Source organism: Scyliorhinus canicula, chromosome 3 (assembly GCF_902713615.1).
Source record: "Scyliorhinus canicula chromosome 3, sScyCan1.1, whole genome shotgun sequence".
NCBI lineage: Eukaryota > Metazoa > Chordata > Chondrichthyes > Carcharhiniformes > Scyliorhinidae > Scyliorhinus > Scyliorhinus canicula.
In genome coordinates this window covers 123,516,553-123,543,033 of record NC_052148.1, presented here as the reverse complement: position 1 = coordinate 123,543,033, position 26,481 = coordinate 123,516,553, and the positions used below count along the sequence as shown (strand labels likewise).

The window sequence follows — 26,481 nt, the reverse complement described above, 5'->3', positions numbered from 1 at the left end:
TCTTTCTTTTATTACTGTCCTTGTTTCTCTTACCCACGTCACTCTGCATAGGTTCCCAAACCCCTTCCATTCCAATGGAATGGTGGAAATATTGAACTGTCTCCCACAAACAACGGCTAAAGCTAGGGATAACGAGAAATTTCCAAACTGATAATGGACAAGTTTTGTTTAGTAAGTGTTTTAAAGATTATAAATGAAGGTGAGTAGATGGAGTTAAAATACAGACCAGTCATGATCTCATTAAATAGACGAGACACGAGGAAGAATTTGTTTACTTCTATTCCTACATTCATTTTCATAATCCTGGACTGAACAGGTTTTCAAATTCTTACCTAGTCTGTACAGGTTGCCTGATAAAAGTTAATTCCTCCACCCCCTCTGCGTAAAGAAAAACTAAATCTGCAGGGAGCTTAAACGAGGTGTCATCCATTTGTTGAGAGCATTATTCTTTCACTATTGGCAATCTCATGTCCTGAACTAGAATTCCACATACAACTCAGCTCCCAGGAAATGCTGCAGAGAATTATACTATCCTATACAAGCTGCATTTCCCAGATAAATATCAGCCAGTGCTCGGGATGATAACCCCACTGCTTGTGTGTCTTCAGCATAGCACCATGCAATCACTTATGACAGAATGAGAGAGTGAACTTGTGATTGGATTCAAACCCAAAATCCTGTCACAATTATTTTTCAAATAAAAATGCTGGCTATGTGAAGACTTGGGGCCTCACGGTAGCATGGTGGTTAGCATCAATGCTTCACAGCTCCAGGGTCCCAGGTTCGATTCCCGGCTGGGTCACTGTCTGTGTGGAGTCTGCACGTCCTCCCCGTGTGTGCGTGGGTTTCCTTCGGGTGCTCCGGTTTCCTCCCACAGTCCAAAGATGTGTGGGTTAGGTGGATTGGCCATGCTAAATTGCCCGTAGTGTAAGGTTAATGGGGGGATTGTTGGGTTACGGGTATACGGGTTACGTGGGTTTAAGTAGGGTGATCATTGCTCGGCACAACATCGAGGGCCGAAGGGCCTGTTCTGTGCTGTACTGTTCTATGTTCTATGTTCTAAAGCAGTTAAAATTCCTGCTTGTCCACGAGGAAAGCTAGGGAGGTATTTACAAAACAAATTCTTCAACTAAAACTTTACTTTAAATTCTCTCCTCAGTCCTGACGAGAGTAGCGTGATCCTATTATAGCTCAGGAAACAAGGTGGCCCCGGAAATCCGGCGGCGGAGACCGGACACACAAACACCACGGCCCTTCTGTCAGCTGCCCGTGACTCACCCGTGGGTAGCAACCTGCACTTTGAAAAACCCAGATTTAAATCTTACTCTGCCATTCTGTTTCTCTGTCTGAAGTGGATAACTTCACATTTATCCATAGTATACTGCATCTGCCATGTATTTGCCCACTCGCTCAACTTGAAGCCTCTTAATATCCACCTCACCACTCACATTCCCACCAATTTTCCTATCATCAGCAAACTTGGAAGATTACTTTTGGTTCCCTCATCCAAATCATTGATGTATATTGTGAATAGCTGGGTCCCAGGCACTGATCTCTTCAGAACCCCACTCTGACAGCCACTTTGAAAAAGGCCCATTTATTCCTACTCTTCTTTCTGTCTGCTAAACAATTCTCTTTATTTTTGAAAATTATTTTGAGACATTTATATATTCACACAACAAACATAATCACAAATCAAAACAAACCAACAGATCTGCAAGTAACAAACTCAACAAAATACCCCACAATCCCATCCCCCACTTCCCAGCCTCCCATTTTAACCCCCTATCCCGCACTGCTGACATCTTAACATTTCTCGAAGTCAATAAGTGGCTGCCACCTCCGGCCAAACCCTCCACAGAACCCCTCAAGGCAAACTTTATTTTTCTGACCTGCATAACTTCCCCCCCCCACACACACAGCCCAGCCTCCACTTCCCTACCCAACCCATCCTCCCACTTGTGCTTCACTACCCTTATTGGGGCCCCTTCCCAATCTATCAGCTCCTTATCAATTTCTGACACCTGTCCCTCCCCCCGTTTTTGACATTACCTTGTCCTGTAGCCCCTGGCTCGGCAGATGAGGAAAGGAGGTACCGGCCTCCGAACAAAGTCCCTCACCTGCAAATACTGGAACCCATTCCCGACGGGCAACTCAAATTCCTCCTCCAACTCTTCCAAGCTTGGAAAGCAGCCCCCTGCTCCCTCGCCTCATTAAATGCCTTCACCAGCAGAGGCCCCAGATCCCCCGAAAAACTTTTGAAGAACTCCACTTGGAACCCATCCGGGCCCGGGGCCTTTCCCACCTGCATCGCCCCAAGACCCTTCACCACCTTCACCAACCCAATGGGGGCTCACAGCCCCTCCACCAGGTCCTCCTCACCATTCTAAAAATTGCCTCATCCCTCCACACTGGCCGAGGGCTCTAACTCATACAGTGTCCTATAAAAATCCCCAAACACCCTATTCACCCCCACTGGATCCAAGACCGTGTGCCCCCCGTCTTCCCATCCTTCACTTTTCCGATCTCCCTCGCTGCCTACTGCTTCCTCAACTGATGTGCCAGAATCCCACTTGCCTTTTCCACATATTCATGGACTGCCCCTTCACCCTCCTCAACTTCCCCATCGGCTTACCCATAGATAATAACACAAACTCCATCTGCAGTTTTTGCCGCTCCATCAACAGTTCCGCATCCAGGGCCATTGAATACCTCCTGTCCACCTGCAATATCTCCTCCACTAACCTCGCCATCTCCGCCCGCTCCATCTTATCCCGTGTGCCCGTATTGAAATAAACTCCCCCCTCACCACTGCCTTCAATGCCTCCCACAGCATGGCGGCCAAAACCTCACCCGCGTCATTCAGCTCCACATATCCCCGCATAGCAGCCTTCACCTGCTCGCAAACCTCCTCACCTGCCAACAGTCCCACATCTAACCTCTACTGCGGGCGTTGCCTCCCCCACCCCCCAATTTACCTGGAAGTCCACGCAATTGCCAAGAACTCTGAACTAACCACCCTCGTCAACACAAAAATAGTCGATTCCAGAGTACACCCTATGCACGTGAGAGAAAAGCAAAAATTCCTTCGCCCGTGGCCTAGCAAACCTCCACGGATCCACCCTCCACGCGTTCCATAAACCCCCTCCGTTCCTTCGCCACCACCGATACTCTCCCTGACCTCGGACTTGACCGATCCAACTTTGCATCCAAAATTGTGTTAAATCCTCCCCCATTATCAAATGGTGCGGGTGCAGGTCTGGGATCTTCCACAACATCCACCTCATGACTCTACATCATCCCAGTTCGGGGCATAAACATTCACCAATACCACTGGCATCCCTTCCAATTTCTCATTCTGCATAACATACTTCCAGAGTCTGCCACTATGCTCCCCACTTCAAACGCTACGCGTTTATTTATCAATACCGCTACCCCCCCTCGTCTTCAAGTCCAATCCAGAATGAAATACCAGCCCTATCCACTCTTTCCTAAGCCTAGCTTGATCCCCAATTTTTGAGGTGCGTTTCTTGCAGAAATGCCACATCCGCCTTTAGACTCCTCAGATGCTCGAATACGCAAGCCCACGTGACCGGCCTATTCAACCCTCTCACATTCCATGTGATCATCCTGGTCAGAGAGGCACCGCTGATCAACCATATCCCTTCTGGGCCAGCCTCCAGCTCGAGTCCCGCAGCCCTCAGACCCGCCCTCGGACGTCCATCACCAATGACCCTCCCCATACCACATTTGAAAAGCTCCTCCCCTGTCAGCAGATCCCCCCCCCCCCCCCCCCCCCCCCCAACACTCTAACCACCTGCTCACCCCCCCACTGGGCTTCCGTGCACTAGCTCACCCAGCTAGCCTGGCAGCCCCGCCACGGCACCCAGCATCGTCCCCCCAACTGATTCTCTCCCCCCCCACCAGACTAAAACACTATGCCAGTGCAAACAACACCAACATTCAAAACCCCAAAACAAAGAAAAGAGCAACCACCCATCCCCACAGAAGAACACAGGACAATGCCCCCCCCCCCCAAAAAAACCCCAAAAGGAACAAAAACGAACACCTCCTCCAAAGTTCAAGGTCCTCCTCCTCCTGCCAGTCCATTGTCCCTCACAAACTCCATCAATTCCTCTGGCGTCCCAAAATAAAGTTCCCAGCCACTGTAAGTCACCCAGAGGCAAGAAGGGTACAGCATTCCAAACTTCACCCCTTTCTTAGAGAAGGCAGCCTTCACTCTGTTAAAGCCCGCCCTCCTCTTTACAGCCAGGTCCTGGTATACTCGAAGTTCGCTGCCCTCCCAGGTACATCAGGTGCGTCTGTCTGGCCCACCTCAGGATTTGCTCCTTATAGGGGCTGATTTAGCACAGGTCTAAATAGCTGACTTTTAAAGCAGATCAAGGCAGGCCAGCAGCGTGGGTTCAATTCAGGTACCAACCTCCCTGAACAGGTGCGCGAATGTGGCGACTAGGGGCTTTTCACAATAACTTCATTTGAAGCCTACTTGTGACAATAAGCGATTTTCATTTCATTTCAGTTTCCATTATCCAAAAACCATGCAGCCACACCACCATTGCCCTCGACGGCTTGTTACCCTGCGGCTTCCTCATCAGCGCTCTGTGGGCCCGGACCACCTCCAAAGGCCGTTCAAAGCCTCCTCTCCCAGCAACTTCTCCAACATCCGAGCCACATATGAACCAGTGTCCGCTCCCTCGCTGCCCTCCGGCAGCCCCTCAATCCTCAGATTCTGCCTCCGGGACCGTTTCTCCAAATCCTCCACCTTCTCCTGCAGCCACCTCCAAGTATCACGCATCATTCCCAACTCAGCCGCCTTCTAGGTGAGCTGCTCGTCGTGCTCCCCCACCGTGTAATTGTTGGATCGCCTGGCTTTGAGCTTCCAGCCTCGTTTCCAGGCGGTCGCTCCACGCCTTATTCAGGTCTACCATCCTTGCCAGGTCCTCCAAAGTCTCCTTCCTCTACTGGGTGAATTTCTTGTTCAAGAAGTCCACCAGCTGCTCCGTCGACCACTGAGACGTTAGGGCTGGACCCTTACCTCCGCCACCTTCCTCTGTGTTCTAGGTACAGCTTCCCGCAACTGCTCCTTTCTTTTAAAACCACTCCTGGTCTACAAATCCATCCACCGGTGGGACACCCTCTCCTTCCACCACTCCTGAACTTTTTTCCTTAACAAGTTTACCTGTTTAGACGGGGAAAAGATCCAAAAACACTGCCACAAGCGGGAGCCACCAAATGTGCGACCACTCACACCATGACCGCACCAGAAGTCCCTGCTAACCAATTCTCAATCGATACCTATATAGTACCCCAAATCCTATGTACTTTAATTTTGCACGCTAACTTCTTGTGTGGGACTTTTATCAAAAGCTTTTTGAAAATCCAAATACACCACATCCACTGGTTCAACCTTATCTACTGCTATTCGTCTCAAAAAAAGTCCAGGTTTGTCGAAGATGATTTCACTTTCCTAAATCCACGCTGAATTTGTCTAATCCCGTTGATATTATTCTAAGTGTCCTATTATTATTTCTTTAGAATATACTCTTCCATTTTCCCTCCTCCTGACGTTAAGCTAAATGGTCTGTAATTCCCTTTTTTCTCCCTTTCTTCAATAGTGGGGTTACATTTGCCACCTTCAAATCTGCCAGAAGTGTTCCAATTTGCACAAACTCCCACAAATAACAATGTGATAATGAACAGATAATTTGTTTCTGTGATGTAGACGGAGGGGTAAATATTAGCCAGGACACACACAGTTAGTCTTTAAAATGTCATGGGATTTTACGCCCTCCTGGGGCTTGGTTTAACATCTTATCTGAAAGGCAGCAACATAACTTGTGACTCAGAAGTGAGAATATGACCATCTGGGCCATAGCTGGCACATAGTACCATTTTTCTTCGTGACTTGTTTATTTTGAGCCCTTTTCACCTGTTTAGTGCTGCCATCTCATTTATCTAATTTATATCAAGGTCATTGATATTCCTTTGATTGTAATTTTGGGTAACATGTTACTCATGTCTTCCTTCATGAATGACAAAGTAGTAATTCAAATTTTTAAATTATCTTCCGTTCATAAGCAAGTTGGTTTTCTTTACATTTTATGATTTCCACCTGTTCTTCGACTGCCCTTACATTGTTTTCAGCAAAATAATTTTTATTTCATCTTCTGCTGATGCCTTCTTCTCCAGGTCCTTCCTTCCCACCTTCATTACCCGTTTAACTCTTTTGTGTCTTCTTGTATTTATCCCACTTAACCCCTTCACCTCGGCAAGATTTGTAGAGGTTATTTTATCTCTTTGAGCTATAATTATCTTATTAGCCGTTTTTCAGATTGTATTTGGCCTGCATGTCAGTGGACATCTTTAAAGGGTAGGGTACCCTATACTAAAATACTACTGAATATGTCTATTTGCTTCAGTTGTTCACAGAAGTAGTTTACAATCTTAGGTTCTGGTCTGGATATTTCAGACTCTCAGATCATGTTAAATATGATGTGGAGATGCCGGCGTTGGACTGGGGTGAGCACAGTAAGAAGTCTTACAACACCAGGTTAAAGTCCAACAGGTTTGATTCAAACACGAGCTTTCGGAGCGCAGCAGCTTCCTCAGGTGAATGGCGAGGTATGTTCCAGAAACATTTATATAGACAAAGTCAGAGATGCTGGACAATGCTTGGAATGCAGGCATTTGCAGGTAATCAAATCATTACAGTTCCAGGGAGAGGGATAATCACAGGTTAAAGAGGTGTAAATTGTCTCAAGCCCGAACAGTTGGTAGGATTTTGCAAGTCCAGGCCTGATGGTGGGGGGTGGATGTAATGCAACATGAATCCAAGATCCCTGTTGAGGCCGCACTCATGCATGCGGAACTTAGCTATAAGTTTTTGCTCGGCAATTCTGCGTTGTCGCGTGTCCTGAAGACCGCCTTGGAGAACGCTTACCCGGAGATCAGAGGCTGAATGCCCTTGACTGCTGAAGTGCTCCCCGACTGGAAGGGAACATTCCTGCCTGGTGATTGTTGCACGATGCCCGTTCATTCGTTGTCGCAGTGTCTGCATGGTCTCGCCAATGTACCACGCTTCGGGACATCCTTTCCTGCAGCGTAAGAGGTAGATTACATTGGTTGAGTCTCACGAGTATGTGCCGCGTACCTGGTGGGTGGTGTTACCACGTGTAATGGTGGTATCCGAGTCGATGATCTGGCATGTCTTGCAGAGATTGCCCTGGCAGGGTTGTGTGGTGTCGTGGTCGCTGTTCTGAAGGCTGGGTAATTTGCTGCTTCCAGTCGGGGAACACTTCAGCAGTCAAGGGCATTCAGCCTCTGATCTCCGGGTAAGCGTTCTCCAAGGCGTTCTTCAGGACACACGACAGCGCAGAATTGCCGAGCAGAAACTTATAGCTAAATTCCGCACACATGAGTGCGGCCTCAACAGGGATCTTGGATTCATGTCGCATTACATCCACCCCCCACCATCAGGCCTGGACTTGCAAAATCCTACCAACTGTTCGGGCTTGAGACAATTTACACCTCTTTAACCTGTGATTATCCCTCTCCCTGGATCTATAATGATTTGATTACCTGCAAATGCCTGCATTCCAAGCATTGTCCAGCATCTCTGACTTTGTCTATATAAATGTTTCTGGAACATACCTCGCCATTCACCTGAGGAAGGAGCTGCGCTCCGAAAGCTCGTGTTTGAATCAAACCTGTTGGACTTTAACCTGGTGTTGTAAGACTTCTTACCATGTTAAATATGATCATATTGTAGTTGCTGAATTTCTGTACATTATCTGGACCCTTTTCAGACAACAGGTCAAGATGACACCTGGCTCCATGATAAAATTATTGTATATTACATTTACCAACTGGGTTTTCCCATTTTATATTTGGATGATGGATGGATATCTTCCATTGAAATAGCTTTTCTATTTTCATCATTTTCGTAGAGCATTTCTCCTCTTTACACCGTGTGATCATGATGAATTAGTAATGCCCAACTCGAGTAATTCATTCTGTAGTCTTCCTATTTCCACTGGGTGAACTATTTATCTTCCAAATGTTCCTAACATACAAGGCTGCAGGAATGTTTTTTTTGCCCACTCTGTCTTTCTGAACACTCTATACCAGGGGTGGGCAAACTTTTCCGTGCAAGGGCCACATTCAGAAATTCACAATTTTAAAAGGCCGCATAGTATATTAAGTAAAATAATTAATATTTAAAATAGCCAAAATAAAAGGTTTTTAAAGAAAAAAAAAAGCAATTAATTTTTATTAATTAATATTTTAAAGTAGAAACTTCACATGAAACACATGTTGTGCCGAGCAATGATCACCCTACTCAAGTCAACGTATCCACCCTATACCAGTAACCCAACAGCCCCCCCCATTAACCTTATTTTTTTTATGACTTGATCTTGGTGGGCCACATAAAGACCTTTGGCGGGCCGTAGTTTGCCCACCCCTGCTCTATACCCTGCATGTCTTATTATATGAAGCTGAAAATTGGATTAACAAAGCTAGATGTTATGAAACTAAGAGTAACACAGTTTCAAATCAACAGCAGCAATGACCGATAGTTTTTGGAAACGAAGTGTGCTTAAGGATATGAATGAACTGCCAGTGAATGCAGACTCAAGTTAAAGATTTTTTAAAAATAAGTTTACTTGTTTGTATCTCAATCATAGCTTATGGGCCTGGCACCAAGGAATGAAGAATATGAAAATTAACCGAGCAATCATGGATCATAGTCACACTAACAGAGTTAAGTGACCATTTCTCGGAGGTTCTTATTCATTCTTTTTACGAATAATAAATTCAGTAGTTTCTCAGTGAAAAATGGATTATTCAGAACTTGTGATTTTCAAGTAGGAGAGAGAGGAAAGAAGGAGAGGTAATTAAGAAGGGACAAGGGAGAGGAGAAATGTAGGGGGGAGAAGGAAGGAGAGAGAGGAAGGAAGGAGAGAGGGAATTAAGAAGGGACAAGGAGAGGAGAAATGTAGGGGGGAGAAGGAAGGAGAGAGAGGAAGGAAGGAGAGAGGGAATTAAGAAGGGACAAGGGAGAGGAGAAATGTAGGGGGGGAGAAGGAAGGAGAGAGGGGAAGGAAGGAGAGAGGGAATTAAGAAGGGACAAGGAGAGGAGAAACGGAGGTGGGAGAAGGGATAGAGTGAGGAGGAGGGATGGAGGGAGAGAAGGGATGGAGGGAGGGATAGGGGGAAGTAACGGAGGTAGGGGAGGAAGGGAAGGGAAAGGAGGAACGGAGGAAGGGGAGGGAGGTTGGGAGGAGGGGTGCGGAGGGATGAGGGGCACAGGGAGGCAAGTCATGGGGCGAGGTGAGACACGGAGTGAGGTGAGACACGGAGCGAGGCGAGACACGGAGCGAGGCGAGGCACGTAGGGAGGAAGAGGTAGGGAGGGAGGAGACGCAGGGAGGGAGGAGACGCAGGGAGGGAGGAGACGCAGGGAGGGAGGAGACGCAGGGAGGGAGGAGACGCAGGGAGGGAGGAGAGGCACGGAGGGAGGAGACGCAGGGAGGGAGGAGAGGCACGGAGGGAGGACAGGCATGGAGGGAAGGAAGGACTTGCATTCACATAACTCTTTTCATGACCAAGTGCTTTACAGCCAAGTACTTTTGAAGTGCAGTCACTGTTGTAATGGTAGGAAATGTGGCAACCAATATAGGATCAGCAATCTCCCAGAAGCAGCCAGGTGATAATGGCTAGATAATCTGTTTTTTTGTGATGTTGATCGTGGGATAAATACTAGCCAGTATATCCCCTACTTTTCTTTGGAATAGGGTCATGGGATTTTTTTTTTTTTTACATCCCCTGGAGCAGCCTCAGTTTTAACATCTCAACTGAGAGATAGCAGCTCCAAAAAGTGTTGTGCTCCCTCATACTGCACTAGAGAGTATACCTAGATTTTTGTTCTCAGCGCGGAAGTGGAACTTAAAACTGGAATCTTAGATTCACATGCGAGCATGTTACCGCCGCCGAATCAGATAAAAGGTAAAAACATGCATTTTCTGATTCTACTTCAGATTTTCAGCATTTCTCATATTTAATTTTTTATCAATAATTTTGATTTTTCTTCATCAACAATGTTCGAGTGTTTGAAGAATGCAGTGTAATAATAGGGATTTCCTACAAACAAAACTCCACTACCTTTACTTGTATTTCCCCCAAGTCCCATTTAATTATTTTAAAATTGCATTCTATTTAACAGATTTGGGCCATGAAATAGGACTCTCTAGCGTCGCTAATGCCAGAGGTGCAGAAATCCCAAAGCAACATAATAGCAACTTGTGGTAGGCTATATTAGGGGTATTGCGGTACCAAGGTGGGATGTACCTTATACTGTAGTATGAGTGGTAGAACCTGCCTGCTGGTTCCGCCCAGCAGGCGAAGCATAAGAGTCTGTGTTTCACCCACAGCAGTCATTCTGTGCCGGAGCTGCTGGGGTAACTACTTGTTCATTAAAGCCTTTAATTGGACTAAAATCTCGCTTCCGTAGTGATTGATTGTGCATCACAACTAGAAAGCTTCCAGCAACCTCCCGTGCAGCCTGTGACCTACAGGTCGCAAGCACAAGCATGCCACGTATGTTCAGGAAACATGCAGAGCGGGCAGCCTTGAACGTTGATTTGATGCAAGATCTGGTTGCCACTTTGCGCACTGAGGACCAGATCTAATCTCACTGAAACATTTAAGATTGTGAAGTGGCTTGACACGGTAGATACTAAGATGTTGTTCCCCCTGGCTACAGAACCTAGAACAAGGGGGCACAGGTTCACAATAAGTGGCAGATCATTTAGGACTGAGATGACGAGAGATGTCTTCATTCAAAGGGTTGTGAATCTTTGGAATTCTCTAAGCCAGACAGTTATGGATATGCCAAGACTATATTTAAGTCTGAGATTGACAGAATTTTGGTCTCTCAGAGAATCGAGGGATATGGAGAATGGGCAGAAAGTGAAGGAGGCCTTTTGTCAGCCATAACCATACTGAATAACGAAGATGGCTCAAGGGGCTGTATGGTCTACCCTTGTTATTTCATCTGGTTTTATACCTTCGCTCTCTGTAAACGTTTTATGTCAAGTGCCCCGGCAAGAGCATTGATTACTAATTTAAATCAATTTTAAGTACGAATAGTAGCGCTGACAAAAAATGTAAGTTGTTGACTACTCCTGAACAGGCACAATTGATGGAAACACACCAACAAGACTTTTTTGATCTGGAGCTGTAGCCAATTTTGAGAGAGGAGGCTTCTTCGAGTGAAGTGATTTGTGTCCTAGCATACAGCAAGTCCTCAGCTGTGGTTGCATTCCTGAAATTCATGGCCAAATGAAACATTGGTTCTCATAGGAAACATTGGTTCCCATAGGAATTCGTTAAAACTGTAGTTAGATTCTTTCCCCCATCAGGAAAGTACAAATATTAAAACATTACACACTCCAAGCTGAAATATTTTACATTGCTAAAGTCTTACAATGAAATAACGTTTAAAATAAGTTTAAAAACATACAAGAAAAATTTAACGGCCTATTTGCAGTCCTTCCTGCTTGTCATGGATCCTAACTAGTCCCTGATCCTCCTGGTCACTGCAGATACTCCTGCTGCTCAACTCTCAGAGCGTTGGCTTCCCCACTTTCCTGGCCCTCTGAGTTGTTGCCTCTCCCCCTCCTCAGCCTCCGAGTTGTGGTCTACCCCTCTTACTGACCCACACACTCGCTGAACCTCCCACTCTCATCACTTATTTCGCCTGGATCTGGATCCCCATTGAAGATCCAGACACGATTCTGAAGCTGGAGCTCTGGTGTTGCGGAAGCGCGAGTCCTGATGGTGCATAAGTGCCAAGCTGGGACTGCTATAATCCATGTATTTTTTTAAATGCTCCCGCTCATTGCTTCATTCTCTTGAACCCTTCCTGTCAGCGAGGGCTTGGGAGAAGAGCAGCAAAGCAAGAGAATTTTTAAAAAAGGACTCTTTCACAACAGATCAGGGGCGAAATTCTCCAACCCCACGCAGGGTCGGAGAATCGCCTGGGGCGCCTAAAATCCCGCCCCCGCCGTGGCAGAGATTCTCCGCCACCCGGGAAGTGGCGGGGGCAGGAATCTCGCCCCGCCGATCGGAGAGGCCCCTGCGGCGATTCACCGGCCCGGATGGGCCGAAGTCCCGCCGCTGGGAGGCCTCTCCCGCCGCCGAGGTTTAAACCACCTCTGGAACGGCGGGCTCAGCGGCGCAAGCAGGCCCCCGGGGTCCTGGGGGGGGCGGGGGGCGATCGAACCCCGGGGGGTGCCCCCACGGTGGCCTGGCCCGCGATCGGGGCCCCCCGCTCAGACTGCGGGCCAGTGCCCTGGCTGCACTCTTTCTCCTTCCGCGCCGCCACGGCCTCCGCCATGGCGGAAGCGGAAGAGAACCCCGCATCGCGCATGCGCGGACCAGCAAAAGCCTTTCGGCCAGCTCCGCACCGGGGGCGCCGATTTTTTGCGCCAGTCTTCTGGTGCTAACCGCCCTGGCGCGGGGCTGGCCCCCAAAGGTGGGGAGAATTCCCCACCTTTGGGGAGGCGCGACCAGAGTGGTTGGCGCCACTCCCCTACTCCGGGACCCTCCGTCACGCCGGGTAGGGGAGAATGCCGCCCCAGATCTGGATCTTCAGTGAGAATGCAGGTCTGGGAGAGGGAAGCAATGAAGGGGTGGGTTTGGATTAGGGGTGCGGGGGTCAGTGAGGAGGAGAGAGCAATGACCCAGAGGTTACAAGGTGAGCCCCAAACTTGGAGCTCTCCTCAGCTATCTCTTTTAGGACCCTGGGGTGTAGTCAAGTCACCTGGACCGGATGGACTACACCGCAGGGTCCTAAAAGAGATAGCTGAGAAAATTGTGGAGGCATTAGTGATGATCTTTCAGGAATCACTGGAGGCAAGAAGGGTCTCAGAGGACTGGGAGGTGGCTATCGTAACACCACTGTTTAAGAAGGGAGAGAGGCAGATGTGGGGAAATTACAGGCCGGTTAGCCTGACTTCGGTCATCGTTAAGATTTTAGAGTCTGTTATTAAAGATGATATTGCAAAGTATTTGGAAGTGCATGGTAAAATAGGACTGAGTCAGCACAGCTTTATCAAAGGGAGGTCGTGTCTGACCAATCTGTTAGAGTTCTTTGAGGAGGTAACAAGCAAGTTAGACAAAGGAGAACCAGTGGCTGCAATTTATTTAGATTTCCAGAAGGTCTTTGACAAGGTGCCGCATAGGTGACTGTTAAATAAGTTAAAAGCCCATGTTGTTAAGGGTAAGATCCTGGCATGGATAGAGGATTGGCTGACTGGCAGAAGGCAGAGAGTGGGGATAAAGGGGTCTTTTTCAGGATGGCAGCCGGTGACTAGTGGTGTGCTGGGACCACAACTTTTCACAGTATACATTAATGATCTGGAAGAAGGTACTGAAGGCACTGTTGCTACGTTTGCAGATGATACAAAGATCTGTAGAGGGACAGGTAGTACTGAGGAAGCAAGGGGGCTGCAGAAGGACTTGGCCAGGCTAGGAGAGTGGGCAATGAAGTGGCAAATGGAATACAATGTGGAAATGTGTGAGGTTATGCACTTTGGAAGGAGGAATTTAGGCACAGATTATTTTCTAAATGGCGAAATGCTTCGGAAATCAGAAGCACAAAGGGACTTGGGAGCCCTTGGTCACGATTCTCTTAAGGTTAATGCGCAGGTTCAGTTGGCAGTTAAGAAGGCAATTGCAATGTTACCATTCATGTCAAGAGGGCTAGAATACAAGACCAGGGATGTGCTTCTGAGGCTGTATCAGGCTCTGGTCAGACCCCATTTGGAGTATTGTGAGCAGTTTTGGGCCCCGTATCTAAGGAAGGATGTGCTGGCCTTGAAAGGGTCCAGAGGGGGTTCACAAAAATGATCCCTGGAATGAAGAACTTGTTGTATGAGGAACGTTTGGGAACTCTGGGTCTGTACTCGGAGTTTAGAAGGATGAGAGGGGATCTTATTGAAACTTACAAGATACTGCAAGGCCCAGATAGAGTGGACATGGAGAAGGTGTTTCTACTTGAAGGAAAAACGAGAACCAGAGGACACCATTTCAGACTAAAGGGACGTCCCTTTAAAACAGAGATGAGGAGGAATTTCTGCAGCTAGAGCGTGGTGAATCTGTGGAACTCTTTGCCGCAGAAGGCTTTGGAGGCCAAATCACTGAGTGTCTTTAAGAGAGAGATAGATATGCTCATGATTAATAAGGGTATCAGGGGTTATGGGGAGAAGGCAGGAGAATGGGGGTGAGAAAATATCAGCCATGATTGAATGGCGGAGCAGACTCGATGGGCCGAGTGGCCTAATTCTACTCCCATGTCTTATGGTCTTCTGGAGGCCACTCCAAAATGGCACCAATCCATCGGGAAACAACATTAAATCGAATCTTGCAATGCTCATCGAGATTACGGGATCTATTAACTTATCAACATTAAAGCAAAACAACACTAAGTGTGGCAATGTTAAACAAGGACTTACTATAGAAGTTCAATGAAAACCCAAGCATTAGTAGATTTAGGCATAACTCACAATTTAAATTCTGCAATCTTTTGCACAGGTTCAGACATTCCATCCAAATAATAAATATAACAAGTGGAAACTTAACCCGATTATTTATTTTTTCTGTTTATTTATCTGTTCATTGCTTAATAAATTCATGTAATAACTTAAGCCACTGTTTAATGAACCATGCATTCTACTGCTTTTTGATATTAACCAAATCTTCATTTCAGATATCTAACAAGCCAATTGCGGTGATAAAGATTTCTGTTCAAGCTGACACACTACTTAGAAATTGGGCGATTAAAATGCTTGCACTGATTTTGAAAGAACTCATTCATTACAACGCTATGCAATTCTGAAGCAGAGAAGAACACCTCAGATAAAAATACAAAAACTATTCGTCTAGAAAATGATTGAAAAATGTTGCAATTGAAACGTCATGCAAAAAGAGGCTAACATTACAAAAATAACTTTGAAGTACACCAAACCAACCTATCACTTTAGCTTCTTCATCTGTGAGGGTTTTGTTCAGGAAGATTTTCTTTACTCGCAGTGTACTACCCGAAGGAAGAACAACTCCGGTTGTTGGCATTGGAGGTTCCCCATCTTTCTGCTGTAAACTATCTGCAATTACGAGGAATGCTCTCAAACCTATGTTCATTCGCTGCGACAGAAAAATAGAACAATGAGCAACAGCCAATTCTTTCACTACAATTAAATTTAATCATGATCAACCTCTACTCAACAAGTGACAGAAATTCAGTTGCAACTTTAGTCATCTACTGATCAAATACACTGCTTAAAATATGCATCAACAACTCTCAAATCCATTGACTAAAATTTATCATGCACTGAAAAAGCCTGAATGCATCAATTCATGTAACTGAATTCCAGGTATTGTTGTACATGCAGAGAGGTGTGGGCGGAGGCCAGTGAATCACTTGCATATGTTTTGGGGTTGCGAAAAATTGGGAAGATTCTGGGCGGGAGTGTTCACGGTCTTAGCCAGAATAGTGGAGGAGGAGGTGGACCCAGACCGTTTGGTGGCGATATTTGGGGTTTCAGAGAAGCCGGAGATCATGGAGAGGAGGAAGGCCGATGTCGTGGCCTTCACCTCTCTGATTGCATGCTGGCCAATTTTGTTGGGAGCAGAAGTCCGCATTACCACCGGGGGTAGCGGCTTGGTTGGGTGACTTGTACGACTTCCTGCAGTTAGAGAAGATAAAGTATGTGTTAAGGGGCTCTTCAGGGGGGTTTGAGGAAAGGTGGGGGATGTTTGTGACTGCATTTGAGGGATTGTTCGTCGCGGGGAGGGGGTGAAAATGGGGAAAGATCTGTGCATACTTCATAGTTGATCATTGGGTATGTTTCCCAGGACGCTTATTCACTGTAACCTGTTTTGATACATGTTTGTAATAAAATGCATTTTTAAAAAATTGTTGTACATACAGATTTACCAGTAGTGGATTCAATTTTAACCAAACAGAAGGTATCGTTTATCGGTGCTTTCAATTTATTCAAGAATATGCGACATATTATTGACACAGTGTATAACTTTACTCAAAGGAAAAAAAGAGGACTTGATTACATCTTCAATGTGAAAACTTAACCAGTTTTAAAATGAATAATTAAAAAAATATGAAAACAATGGCAAATTACTGATTGTACAGTTAAATAAGAGTAAGGTAGCAGATTTTGCTCTCGTTTTAAGGTTATTACTTGCACAAAGAGCAAACATTCATGAATGAAAGACTCAGATTTCCAATTTTGTTTTATTTAGTCATTTAAATAATTATCAGCACAATGGAAGACTCTTAATGGAACATAACTGTGGCAAGCAATTGATTCTTCTTTGCAAACACACTTCATTATGACAACAAGTTTGCGTCTACTATGCATGAACAGAAATATATTGCGGCATGGAAAAACATTTGTTTTAAACTTTTGTTTTCCTACAGCGGGGAAAGACAGTGGCATAGTGGTAGTGTCCTTGGACTAGTAATCCAGAGACCAAGGCTAATGCTCTGGCGACATGCGTTCAAATTCTATCACAATAGCTGGTGGAATTTGAATTCAACTATTAAATCTGGAATATAAAGCTAGATTCAGTAATGGACTCTATGCTAACTATCATTGATTGTCAGAAAAACCCATCTGATTCTCTTCAGGGAAGGGAATCTGACATCCTTGCTTGGTCTGGCCTACATGCAACTCCCAATTCATAGCAATGTGGTTGACTTTTATATACCCTCTAAACTGGCCCAGCAATCCACTCAGTTCAAGGTCAATTAGGAATAGGCAACAAAGGAAGAAAAAAATGGGCTTCATTACCTCCTCCAGCAGTTGGCTGTACACATCGGTGCAATTACCATCCCTTACCTCGCCCGATGCTAGCAATCCGTTCTGTCGGGTGTGATCACTTAGCTGGGGGAACGTTGCGGTCTCTTTGCAGAACAAGTTCCCTCAGTTGCAATAATGGAGCTCCTTCCCTTTCGGGAGCTGGAGCTTTTCTGTTAGTCCCCAGGGTTGCTACTCTACCGTTGATGTACTGGTCGCCTGCTGTCAGTACCCCTTCTTCCTGTCTCCATGTTTTGAAGGAGGCGTCTATTGTCGTTGGGATAAATTTATAGTTTTTGCAGATGGGGACCATTCACCAAGGTTGAAATGGCGCCTGAGCCTGTTCCATGTCCTTAAGTATAGTCACCACCAGCGGGCTTCTCGAATATCTGGCTGGTGCAAATGGGAGTGGGGCCGTGGCCAGTGCTCGGAGGGATGTCCCCATACTGCAGGTCTCCTCCATTTGCACCTATTCCACCTCCGGCTCATTCACTCACTCTTGCACCCTATCTACACTAGCCGCCCAGTGGTAGAATAGGAGGTTTGGCAGAGTCAGGCTCCACATATTTCTCCTTCTTTGCAAGACATTTTTATGGATCCTGGTTTTTTTTTTCCCCCACTTAACATAAACGACATCATTAATTTATCTACCTTGGTGAAGAGGGCCTTGGGGATGAAGATCAGGAGAGATCTAAATAGGAAGAGGAATCTTGGCAGCACGCTCATTTTTATTGCCTGCACTCTTTTTGCCAGGGAGAGCGAAGCCCACGGCAGGTTCTTTATCTCTTCCAGGTTCCGCTTATGAATTTGTGTCCAGTCGTGGGCTATCGGGATCCTCAGGTATCGGAATTTTGGTTTGGACCTGCTTAAACTGCAGCATCTCCAGTTCTGATTCTTCACCCTTGGGAGTTCATGGGGAAGATTTTGCTCTTGATCAGGTTAGGTTTATAACCTGAGAAGGCTACAAACTCGCTTAAGAGTTTCATCATTTCTCCCATGCTGGCTAGGGGGTTTGAGACATACATGAGTAGGTCATCCGCATACAGCAAGACTCTGTGCTCTCTGTTTCCCCTTTGGATGCCCTTCCACCCCTTTGAACATCTGAGGGCAATAACCAATGGTTCTCTTGCCAGGGCAAATTCCACCAGCACATATCCTATCCCACCAGGGCAAACAACACTCTTGACCACTGCTACTAAAAATCAAGGTGCCAACCGTTCCATCCCCCGACCGCACTTTGGGAAATCTGACCATGAGACAGCGCCCCATCTCCCAGCATACAAGCAGAAACTCAAGCGGGAGAATCCAGCTAAGAAGGTCGTGCAGTCCTGGTCCAAGGAAACAGAAGAGTTCCTATGTGACTGCTTGGAGACAGTGGACTGGTCCATATTTAAGAACTCAGTGACCAACTTAAAAGAGTTTGCCACCACAGTCACAGACTTCATCAGCAAATGTGTGGACGACTGCGTGCCAAAGAAAGCAGTATGTACATTCCCCAACCAGAAACCATGGCTCAATCGCAAGATTGACTCCCTACTGAAGGACAGGTCTGAGGCATTCAAGTCAGACAACCCAGACCTATACAAGAAATCCGGGTGCGACCTCCGCAAAGCCATCCGAGATGCCAAGAGAAAATATCAGACAAAGCTAGAGTTACAGACTAGCAGAGTCTCGGCAGTTGTGGCAAGGTCTAAACAACATAACGGGCTACAAAGCGAAGCCGAGCAGTATCTCTGGCAGCAGCGCACCCCTCCCTAATGAACTCAATGCATTCTATGCTCGGTTCGAGCAGGAAACCAACGATCCGCTATCGAGTGCCCCAGCAGCCTATAACACACCCATACCGACTAACACAGCTTCCGAAGTCAAATCGGCTTTCCTGAAAGTGAACCCTTGGAAGGCGACGGGTCCGCAAGGGATTCCTGGTCGTGCACTCAGAGCCTGCACAGACCAGCTGGCAGATGCTTTCGCGGACATCTTTAACCTGTCCCTACTCTGCTCCGAGGACCCCACCCGCTTCAAGAAGACCACCATCATACCGGTGCCAAAGAAGAACCAGACAACTGCCTCAATGACTACTGTCCGGTGACCCTGACTACAGTTGTAATGAAGTGCTTTTAGAGGTGGTCATGAAACGCATCATCTCCATACTCCCAGAACGCTTTGATCCACTGCAATTTGCATACCGCCGCAACCGGTCCACAACAGACGCCATCTCCCTGGCCTTACACTCATCCCTCGAGCATCTCGACAACAAGGACTCCTATATCAGACTCCTATTTATTGACTTTGTCTTCAACACCATAATCCCAGCCAAGCTCATATCAAAGCTCCAAAACCTAGGACTTGGCTCCTCACTCTGCAAATGGATCCTCGACTTTCTGACCCACAAACCACATTCAGTAAGAATAAACAACAACACCTCTTCCACAATAGTCCTCAATACCGGGGCCCCGCAAGGCTGCATACTTAGCCCCCTATCATACTCCCTATACACACAGAGCTGCATGGCAAAATTTGGTTCCAATTCCATTTACAAGTTTGCTGACGATATGATCATCAGAACCGGATGTCAACAATCTTATTTATTAAACACTATTAAAACAACGACAGAATTGAAACAATAGGTGTTTCCAGGTGTTCTGAGCAATAAATGCCCTTCTGCTAATATCACTAAAACAGGTAATCTGGTTTACTGGTCTGGATATTGGTACAATAAACCTTAATGAGTTTCAAGAACAAATTAGACATGCTTCGTCAATAAACAGGATTCAGGTGATGGATCAACCTAAAACCAGTTGTATGCAGTTTCACCTCACTGATTCCTTTCATGAATCCATAGAAGTTTCTCAGTCACTTTCATCACATTTGATTCAAATGCTCCCAACTTTTTCATCTGTAACTTGTTGCCATTTTACTTAGAGCTAATCAAAAAAAATACAATTGAAGTGTGACAGCCAATATGTCACTTAAGAGGAGTGTGCTACATGCAAGACCTTGTCCATGCTAGCTCGAGTACACCCAGGTGCCCTTTCTAATTCCACCTTCCTGCACCTGGTAGAAATGCTTACAGCATTTAAGGAGTCGATCCAGGTACTTTTTAAAATGAGTTTCGGGTTTTTGTCTCTACCACCAACTCTGGCAGAGATTCCTGACACCCATTACTCTCTGCATAAAAACTTCTTCCTCATGTCCCCTTTACAACTTCTGCCACTTATCTTGAATCTATGGCCCCAGATTCTAGCATTATCCACCATTATCATGTCCACTCTATCTCTACCCCAATATAAATTTGTACACCTCAATTAAGTCACCCCTCAGCCTTCTTTGTTCCAAGGAAAATAACCCCAACCTATCCAATCTGTCCTTGTAGATTCACTTTTCTAGTGCTGGCAACATTCTTGTAAACCCCTTCTGCACTCGCACCAGAGGAACTACATCCTTCCTGTCATGTGGTGGCCAGAACTGTATACAATACTCCAGTTGTGGCCTCACCAGTGTTTTATATAAGTCCAACATAATATCTTTACTTTTATATTCTATACCTCTACCAATGAACGTGAGCATTTCATATGCTTTCTTTACAACCTTGTTTACTTGAACTGCTACCTTTAAGGACCTGTGTACTTGTACGCCAAGATCTTTCACTTCATCTATTCCTCTTAGTATATTCCCATTTATTGTGTACTTCCTATAACTGGTTGACCTCCCCAAATGCATGACCTCACTCTTCTCGGTGTTAAATTCCATCTGCCACTTTATCGCCCACTCCACCAACCCATCTATAACATTTTGCAGATTAGAGCTATCCTTTACACTGTCCACCACTCAGTCTATCTTTGTGTCGTCTACAAATTTGTCAATTATGCGCCCTATGTTCACACCCAAATTGTTAATATATAACAAACAGTAAGGGTCTCAACACCGAGCCCTATGGAACATCACTTGAAACAACTTTGCATTTGCAAGGACAGACATCGACCATTTGTTTACCATTACTAAACCAACTTTTTATCCAGTTTGCCATATTGCCCATGTATCCCATGGGCCTTTATGCTTTTGACCAATCTGCCATGTTGATGTTTGTCAAGCAGCTTGCTAAAATCCATGTACACAACATCCACGGCACTACCTTCATCAACCCTGCTTGTCACTTCCTCAAATAATTCAATCAAATTTGTGAGGCAAGACCTTCCTTTAACAAATCCATGCTGACTATCCCTAACTAGTCCCTTTCTATGTGACAGTGAATCCTATCTCTCAGGATTGATTCTACTAATTGGCCGTCACTGACACAAGACTAATTGGCCTATAATTGTTTGACATTTCCTTCTATCTTTTTTTAAACAATGGAACCACGTTTGCATTTCACCAGTCCTCCGGTACCTCCCCTGTATCTACTGAGGATTGGAAAATCATCCTCCGAGCATCTGCTACCTCCTCCCCGACCTCCTTCAGTAGCCTCGGAAACAATCCATCTGGCCCTGGCGACTTATCAACTTTCAAGTATTCCAACCCTTGGAATACTTCCTCTCTATTTATGATTATCCCAGCCAATATCTCAGTGTTCCTCCTGGACTACAATAGCTGCATCATCCATTTCCTTTGTAAATACAACGACAAAATATTAATTTAAAACCCTTCCCACATCTACACATTCACTTCTCCATCTCTAATAGGTCCCACTTTTTCCTTAATTAACCTTTTAATATATTGGCAAAACATCTTTGGGTCTTCTTTAACTTTACTTGCTAATCTTTTTTCTTGGCCTCTCTTTGATTTCCTTAGTTCTTTTTTTACTTCATCCCTGCACTTCCCATAATCTATCTGCAGTGCTTAGTTCTTTGTACCTATTGTATGCTTTTTTTGCTGTTTGATCTTTCCCTGTATTCCTCAAAACAACCAGGCGGCGAGGGGGGGGGTGTCTAGATTTGGCAGTATACTCTTATTCTTGGAGGGGACATGTCTATTTTGTACATTTAGGATCTCACTTTTTATTGCTTCCCACTGTTTTTTCACTGATTTATCCTCTAGCAATACTGGCCAGTCCACTTCAGCCAAGTCCCTTCTCATTCCTGCAGAATTTGCCTTCCCCCAGTTCAAAATGTTTACTTCTGCTTTATATCTGTCCTTTTCCATGGTCACACTGGATCTAACTGAATTGTGATCACTATCCCCGATATCAAGTGGGTGAACTGTCACTTCACCCACTTGCCCTTCTTCATTCCCCAAGACAAGATCTAGAATTGTATCGCCTCTCGTTGCGTCTGCCACTAATTGGTTGAAAATCTTTTCGTGGACACACTGCATGAATTGTTCTCACTCAATTCCCCTTATATTGTTTGACTCCCAGTTGATATTGGGATAAAGTTTCCTACTTTCATTACTTTAAGTTTTTAAATGCATTCTTTTAACATATTCTGGAAATGGGACTTAAATTTGAAAAGACTTTCAGCTAAAATTCCAAAGAGGTTCTTTCTACTTTCCAGAATGATCCTAACATCCCAGTGCAGTGCAAATTAATTGGTCTGGAAAGTATTGCACTTCCTTGTGGCGTTTTTATTATCGAATTAAGCTGGAAAATAATTTTCATGTGGAGCATGTTATTTAGTACTGAAAGTATAATTAAATAGAAGCTTTATTGTTGACATTAAAATGTGCATATTCCACAAACAAATTTTCCATCTGTAGGGATATTCTTATTTCATTATGAAAAGACCATAAAATGTTTGTAAAATTTATTATAAAACAAAGGAAAAGTATCACAGTAGCCTACACAACAATAAGTTCCATCTCAGCTGGACATATGTTCCCATGTTTCTTGGTATACTGGCCATTAACATATAAAAAAATAAATGACTTTGTCACTAGTCTTACCTCTGGATTAATGGCAAATGTTTTTGATGGCTTTCCAACACAAAGTAGATCAAATATGATTTCTTTCATTGCAAAATCGAGTCGCTCCTGTTGTTAAAACAAAAACAAGGCAGTTGAATTTCCAAATATGTCCTCTCGGTTTCAATCCTCTTAGAAGCTGGAACAGTTTCTCCATATCTACGCTATGCAGCCCCCTCATGATTTTGAACATCTCTACCAAATCTCCTCTTAGCCTTCTCCTCTACAAGGAGAACAGTCCCAACTTCTCCAATCTATCTTCATAATTGAAGTTTCACATCTTTTGCACTCACTCCAACCTGTTCACAATCTTCCTATGGTGTGGTTCCCACAACTTTACATAATAGTCCAGCTGAGGTCTAACGAATGTCCCATACAAATTCAGCATAACCTCCTTGTACTCTTTGCCCCTATTAATGAAGCCTAGGATACCATATGCTCTATTAACTGCTCTCTCAACCTGCCCTACCATCTTTAATGACTTAGAGAGTCATAGAATGCAGTCATAGTTTCTACATCAGAGAAAGAGTTCCTTTGGCCTATCATGTCCGTGCCGGCCATCAAGCACCCATCTGCTCTCATCCCATTTCCCAGCACTTGCCCCAGAGCCTCGTATGCTGTGGCATTTCAAGTGCTCATCTAAATAAATGTTGAGGGTTCCAGCCTCTACCAACCTTGCAGGCATAGAGTTCCAGATTCCGACCACCCTCTGGGTGAAAAAGATTTTCCCCGCATCCCCTTGAACTCTCCTACCCCTTATCGTAAATCTATGCCCCTAGTTATTGACTCCTCCGTTGAGAAGATTATCCACTCTCTCTACGTCCCTCATAATTTTCTGCACATATGCACCTTGGTCCTCTGCTTCAGTACACCCTTTATTTTATATTGTCTCTCCATGTTCTTCCTGCCACTTCTCTGTACTGAACTTCATAATCTGTCACCTATCTGTCCAATCCACCAACCTGTCAGTATTCTTTTGAAGTTCTACACGGTCCTCACAATTTACAATGCTTTCAAGTTCCGTGTCATCCGCAAACTTTGCAATTGTCCCCAGCACACCAAGATCTAGATCATGAATATATATCTGGAAAAGCAAGGGTCCCAATACAAACCCTTGGGGAATTCCACTACAAACCTATCTCCAGCCGGAAAACTATCCAGCAACCAGTATTCGCTGTTCCCTACTACTCAGTCAAATTTGTATCCACGTAGCTGTTGCCCCTTGCATTCCATGAGCTACAATCTTTCTCAAAAGTCTGTTTTGCAGACAAATGTCTTGGGAAGGCCATGTACACCACATCAACACCATTACTCTCATCATCCTTCCCCATTAACTCTTCAAAAAACAGAAGCAAGTTAGTCAAACACAATCTTCCCTTAAGAAATCCATGCTGGCTGTTTATAATCAAGCCACATTCTTACATGCGACTATTAATTCTATCCCGAAAACTGTTTCTCAAAGCTTCCCCACCATCAAATTTAAACTGACTGATTATCTTCCAATCCTCTCACCCAACAACCTTTTGAATCATAGAATCACTAAAGTGCAGAAGCCATTCATCCCATCGAGTCTGCACTGACCCTCTGAAACCAGGCTCGAGCCCTATCCCTGCAACCCCATAACTCTACTAAATATGCACATCCCTGAACACTAAGGGGCAAGTTAACATGGCCAATCCACCTAACCTGCACATCTTTGGACTTTGGGAGGAAACCAGAACACCTGGGGGAAACCTACGTAGACACGGGGAGAATGTGCAAACTCCACACAGACAGTGATCCAAGCTCAGAATTGAATCCAGGACCCTGGCGCTGTGAGGCAGCAGTGTGCCACCGTGCCGTACATTATTAAATGTGTATGGAAATGCCTCTGCTTTCACTTTCCTAGATTCTTTAGCATAGAAAAGTGGCATCTTGTCTGCCCCATGCTAATTAGGTACGCTTATATTTGTTCTGCAAGCTCCAACCAGGGTCGTGTTGGTGGACACTGGCAGCCAGGAGCTGGACATAACTGCTGGGATTTTGGAACAAAGCACCTGGCCTCATGGTGTCTAAATGGCTAAAAGGTCCACATACAAATATAACTCCCAAATTTGCACAATTTCAGGAAATAACTTAGAAGTTGCATGTAGATTATTTAAGATAGAAAAACACCTAGGCACTTCACAAAGAACCAGGCCCTCAACAGTAGGTTAGGGAAAAATACTTAAAAGCATTGTTGATAAAAATTAATTTTCATGAGAAGGCAAATAACATAGCTACATACAGAGGATATTAGGGAGAGAGTGCTAAAGAAGAGGTTGAAAACAGCTGAAGGCATTAGTGGTGAAATAAATGCACATGAAGGGAGATTGAAGCACTCAAGGCTACGGTCTGGGATGTAGAGCAAGCAGCAATTGCAGAGATGAGCAAGGACAGTAGATAAGATCACAGACTTTGAATTCAATGCACGGGGACAAAGAAGGGAAAGAGATATAAAGGAACCTCGAGACCACGGTCCAAAATATACATGGGCAGCAGACAGGTCCGTCTTCATAAATCCCTGAAAATTAGACCAATGAGAGAAAAGTGACCCCTGTGCATGCAAATGACAGAGTTAGTTAATATCTGCTCATTTGCTGCTGGTCTCTTCTCTACTGAAGTGCAGTTAATTCTACCAGCAAACGTGGGGGAGAAACAACTGTGCTCAGAGAAGCAGTGAAAAAGTGAATGACGGTGAAAAATGCACACGGACAAAGAAACAGCAGCTCAGATCCTGACCACTGGGAACCTCGCCAGTGAAGCACTAACTGGGAACACAGCCACCTCACCCCAGGACACCTATAATAAAGCCAGAGCGACTGCCAGCAGAAAGACCGAGGAGACAGAGAAACTCCGAGACACAGAGAGAGAGAGAGAGAGAGAGAGAGAGAGAGAGAGAGAGAGAGAGAGAGAGAGAGAGAGAAAGAGAGAGACTCCAACTGGTTGGGAAGTGGACCTTGCTGAGTGTCGGGGGAAGGAAGGGTAGACAAAGAGGGGTCTGGGAAGTGGAGTCGCTTATGTTCTCTTTTCCTGATAGATAAATCTTTTAGGTTTATTACCTCTTTTAAAAGCTGATGTTATGTTATATTATGTTATATGTCAGTGAATTGACATCCCCGTTTAACTTTTAAAATGTTTCTTAACCGCTTTATTTATCTATTGGCTCATTGAGCAGAATATTGAAATTAACACTGGAACAATGATCTTTGGTGCGACGTTAGGTTGACTAGCTCTCTCAAAAGATTAGACTTGATATGTCTGAGGAATGTTTTTGCATATCTTCTACGTCTTAATGCAGTAAACTAAGTAGTAATGCCTGTTTGAAATCTTCTAGCTTTGTGCATATGCAGTGAAAACACATTAGCTGTGACCTCACCAGTCCATGGTGGGAAAGTAAAAGAAGTCCCATAAAACCAAAAAGTAGCTTGAGAAAATCTAAAGATACAATGAGGAAAAAACTATTTTGATCCTGTTTGAGGCTGTTGTGGAAAATGAAAATTGGATCTGCCATATACAATTTTAGGGCTTTTGGTACAGTAAGTAAACCACAAACTTGTGGGAAAATAGCATATCACAAAGTTATCAAAATTGATTACACAAACTTGTATAATAATGCCCAGTGTCATTTCATCACAATGACTGTGCAAATTCATAGCACTAACAGGGAG

The 26,481-nt window shown here is 45.0% G+C and overlaps 1 protein-coding gene across 19 annotated transcripts in view; it reads right to left on the bottom strand.

Moving 5' to 3' along the window:
* Positions 1-26,481, bottom strand: part of fryl (furry homolog, like) — a 553,990-nt gene that overhangs the window by 212,049 nt on the left and 315,460 nt on the right. For all 19 annotated transcript variants that reach the window (XR_005459993.1, XM_038791218.1, XM_038791221.1 and 16 more), the window contains 2 exons: positions 22,775-22,861; positions 15,053-15,224 (listed from right to left, as the gene is read on the bottom strand). Coding sequence is in view for 18 of the 19 variants with exons in the window: in XM_038791218.1 (XP_038647146.1) it covers positions 15,053-15,224; positions 22,775-22,861 (259 nt within the window). In the remaining variant the exon portion in view is untranslated. The remainder of the gene's footprint in view (positions 1-15,052; positions 15,225-22,774; positions 22,862-26,481) is intronic.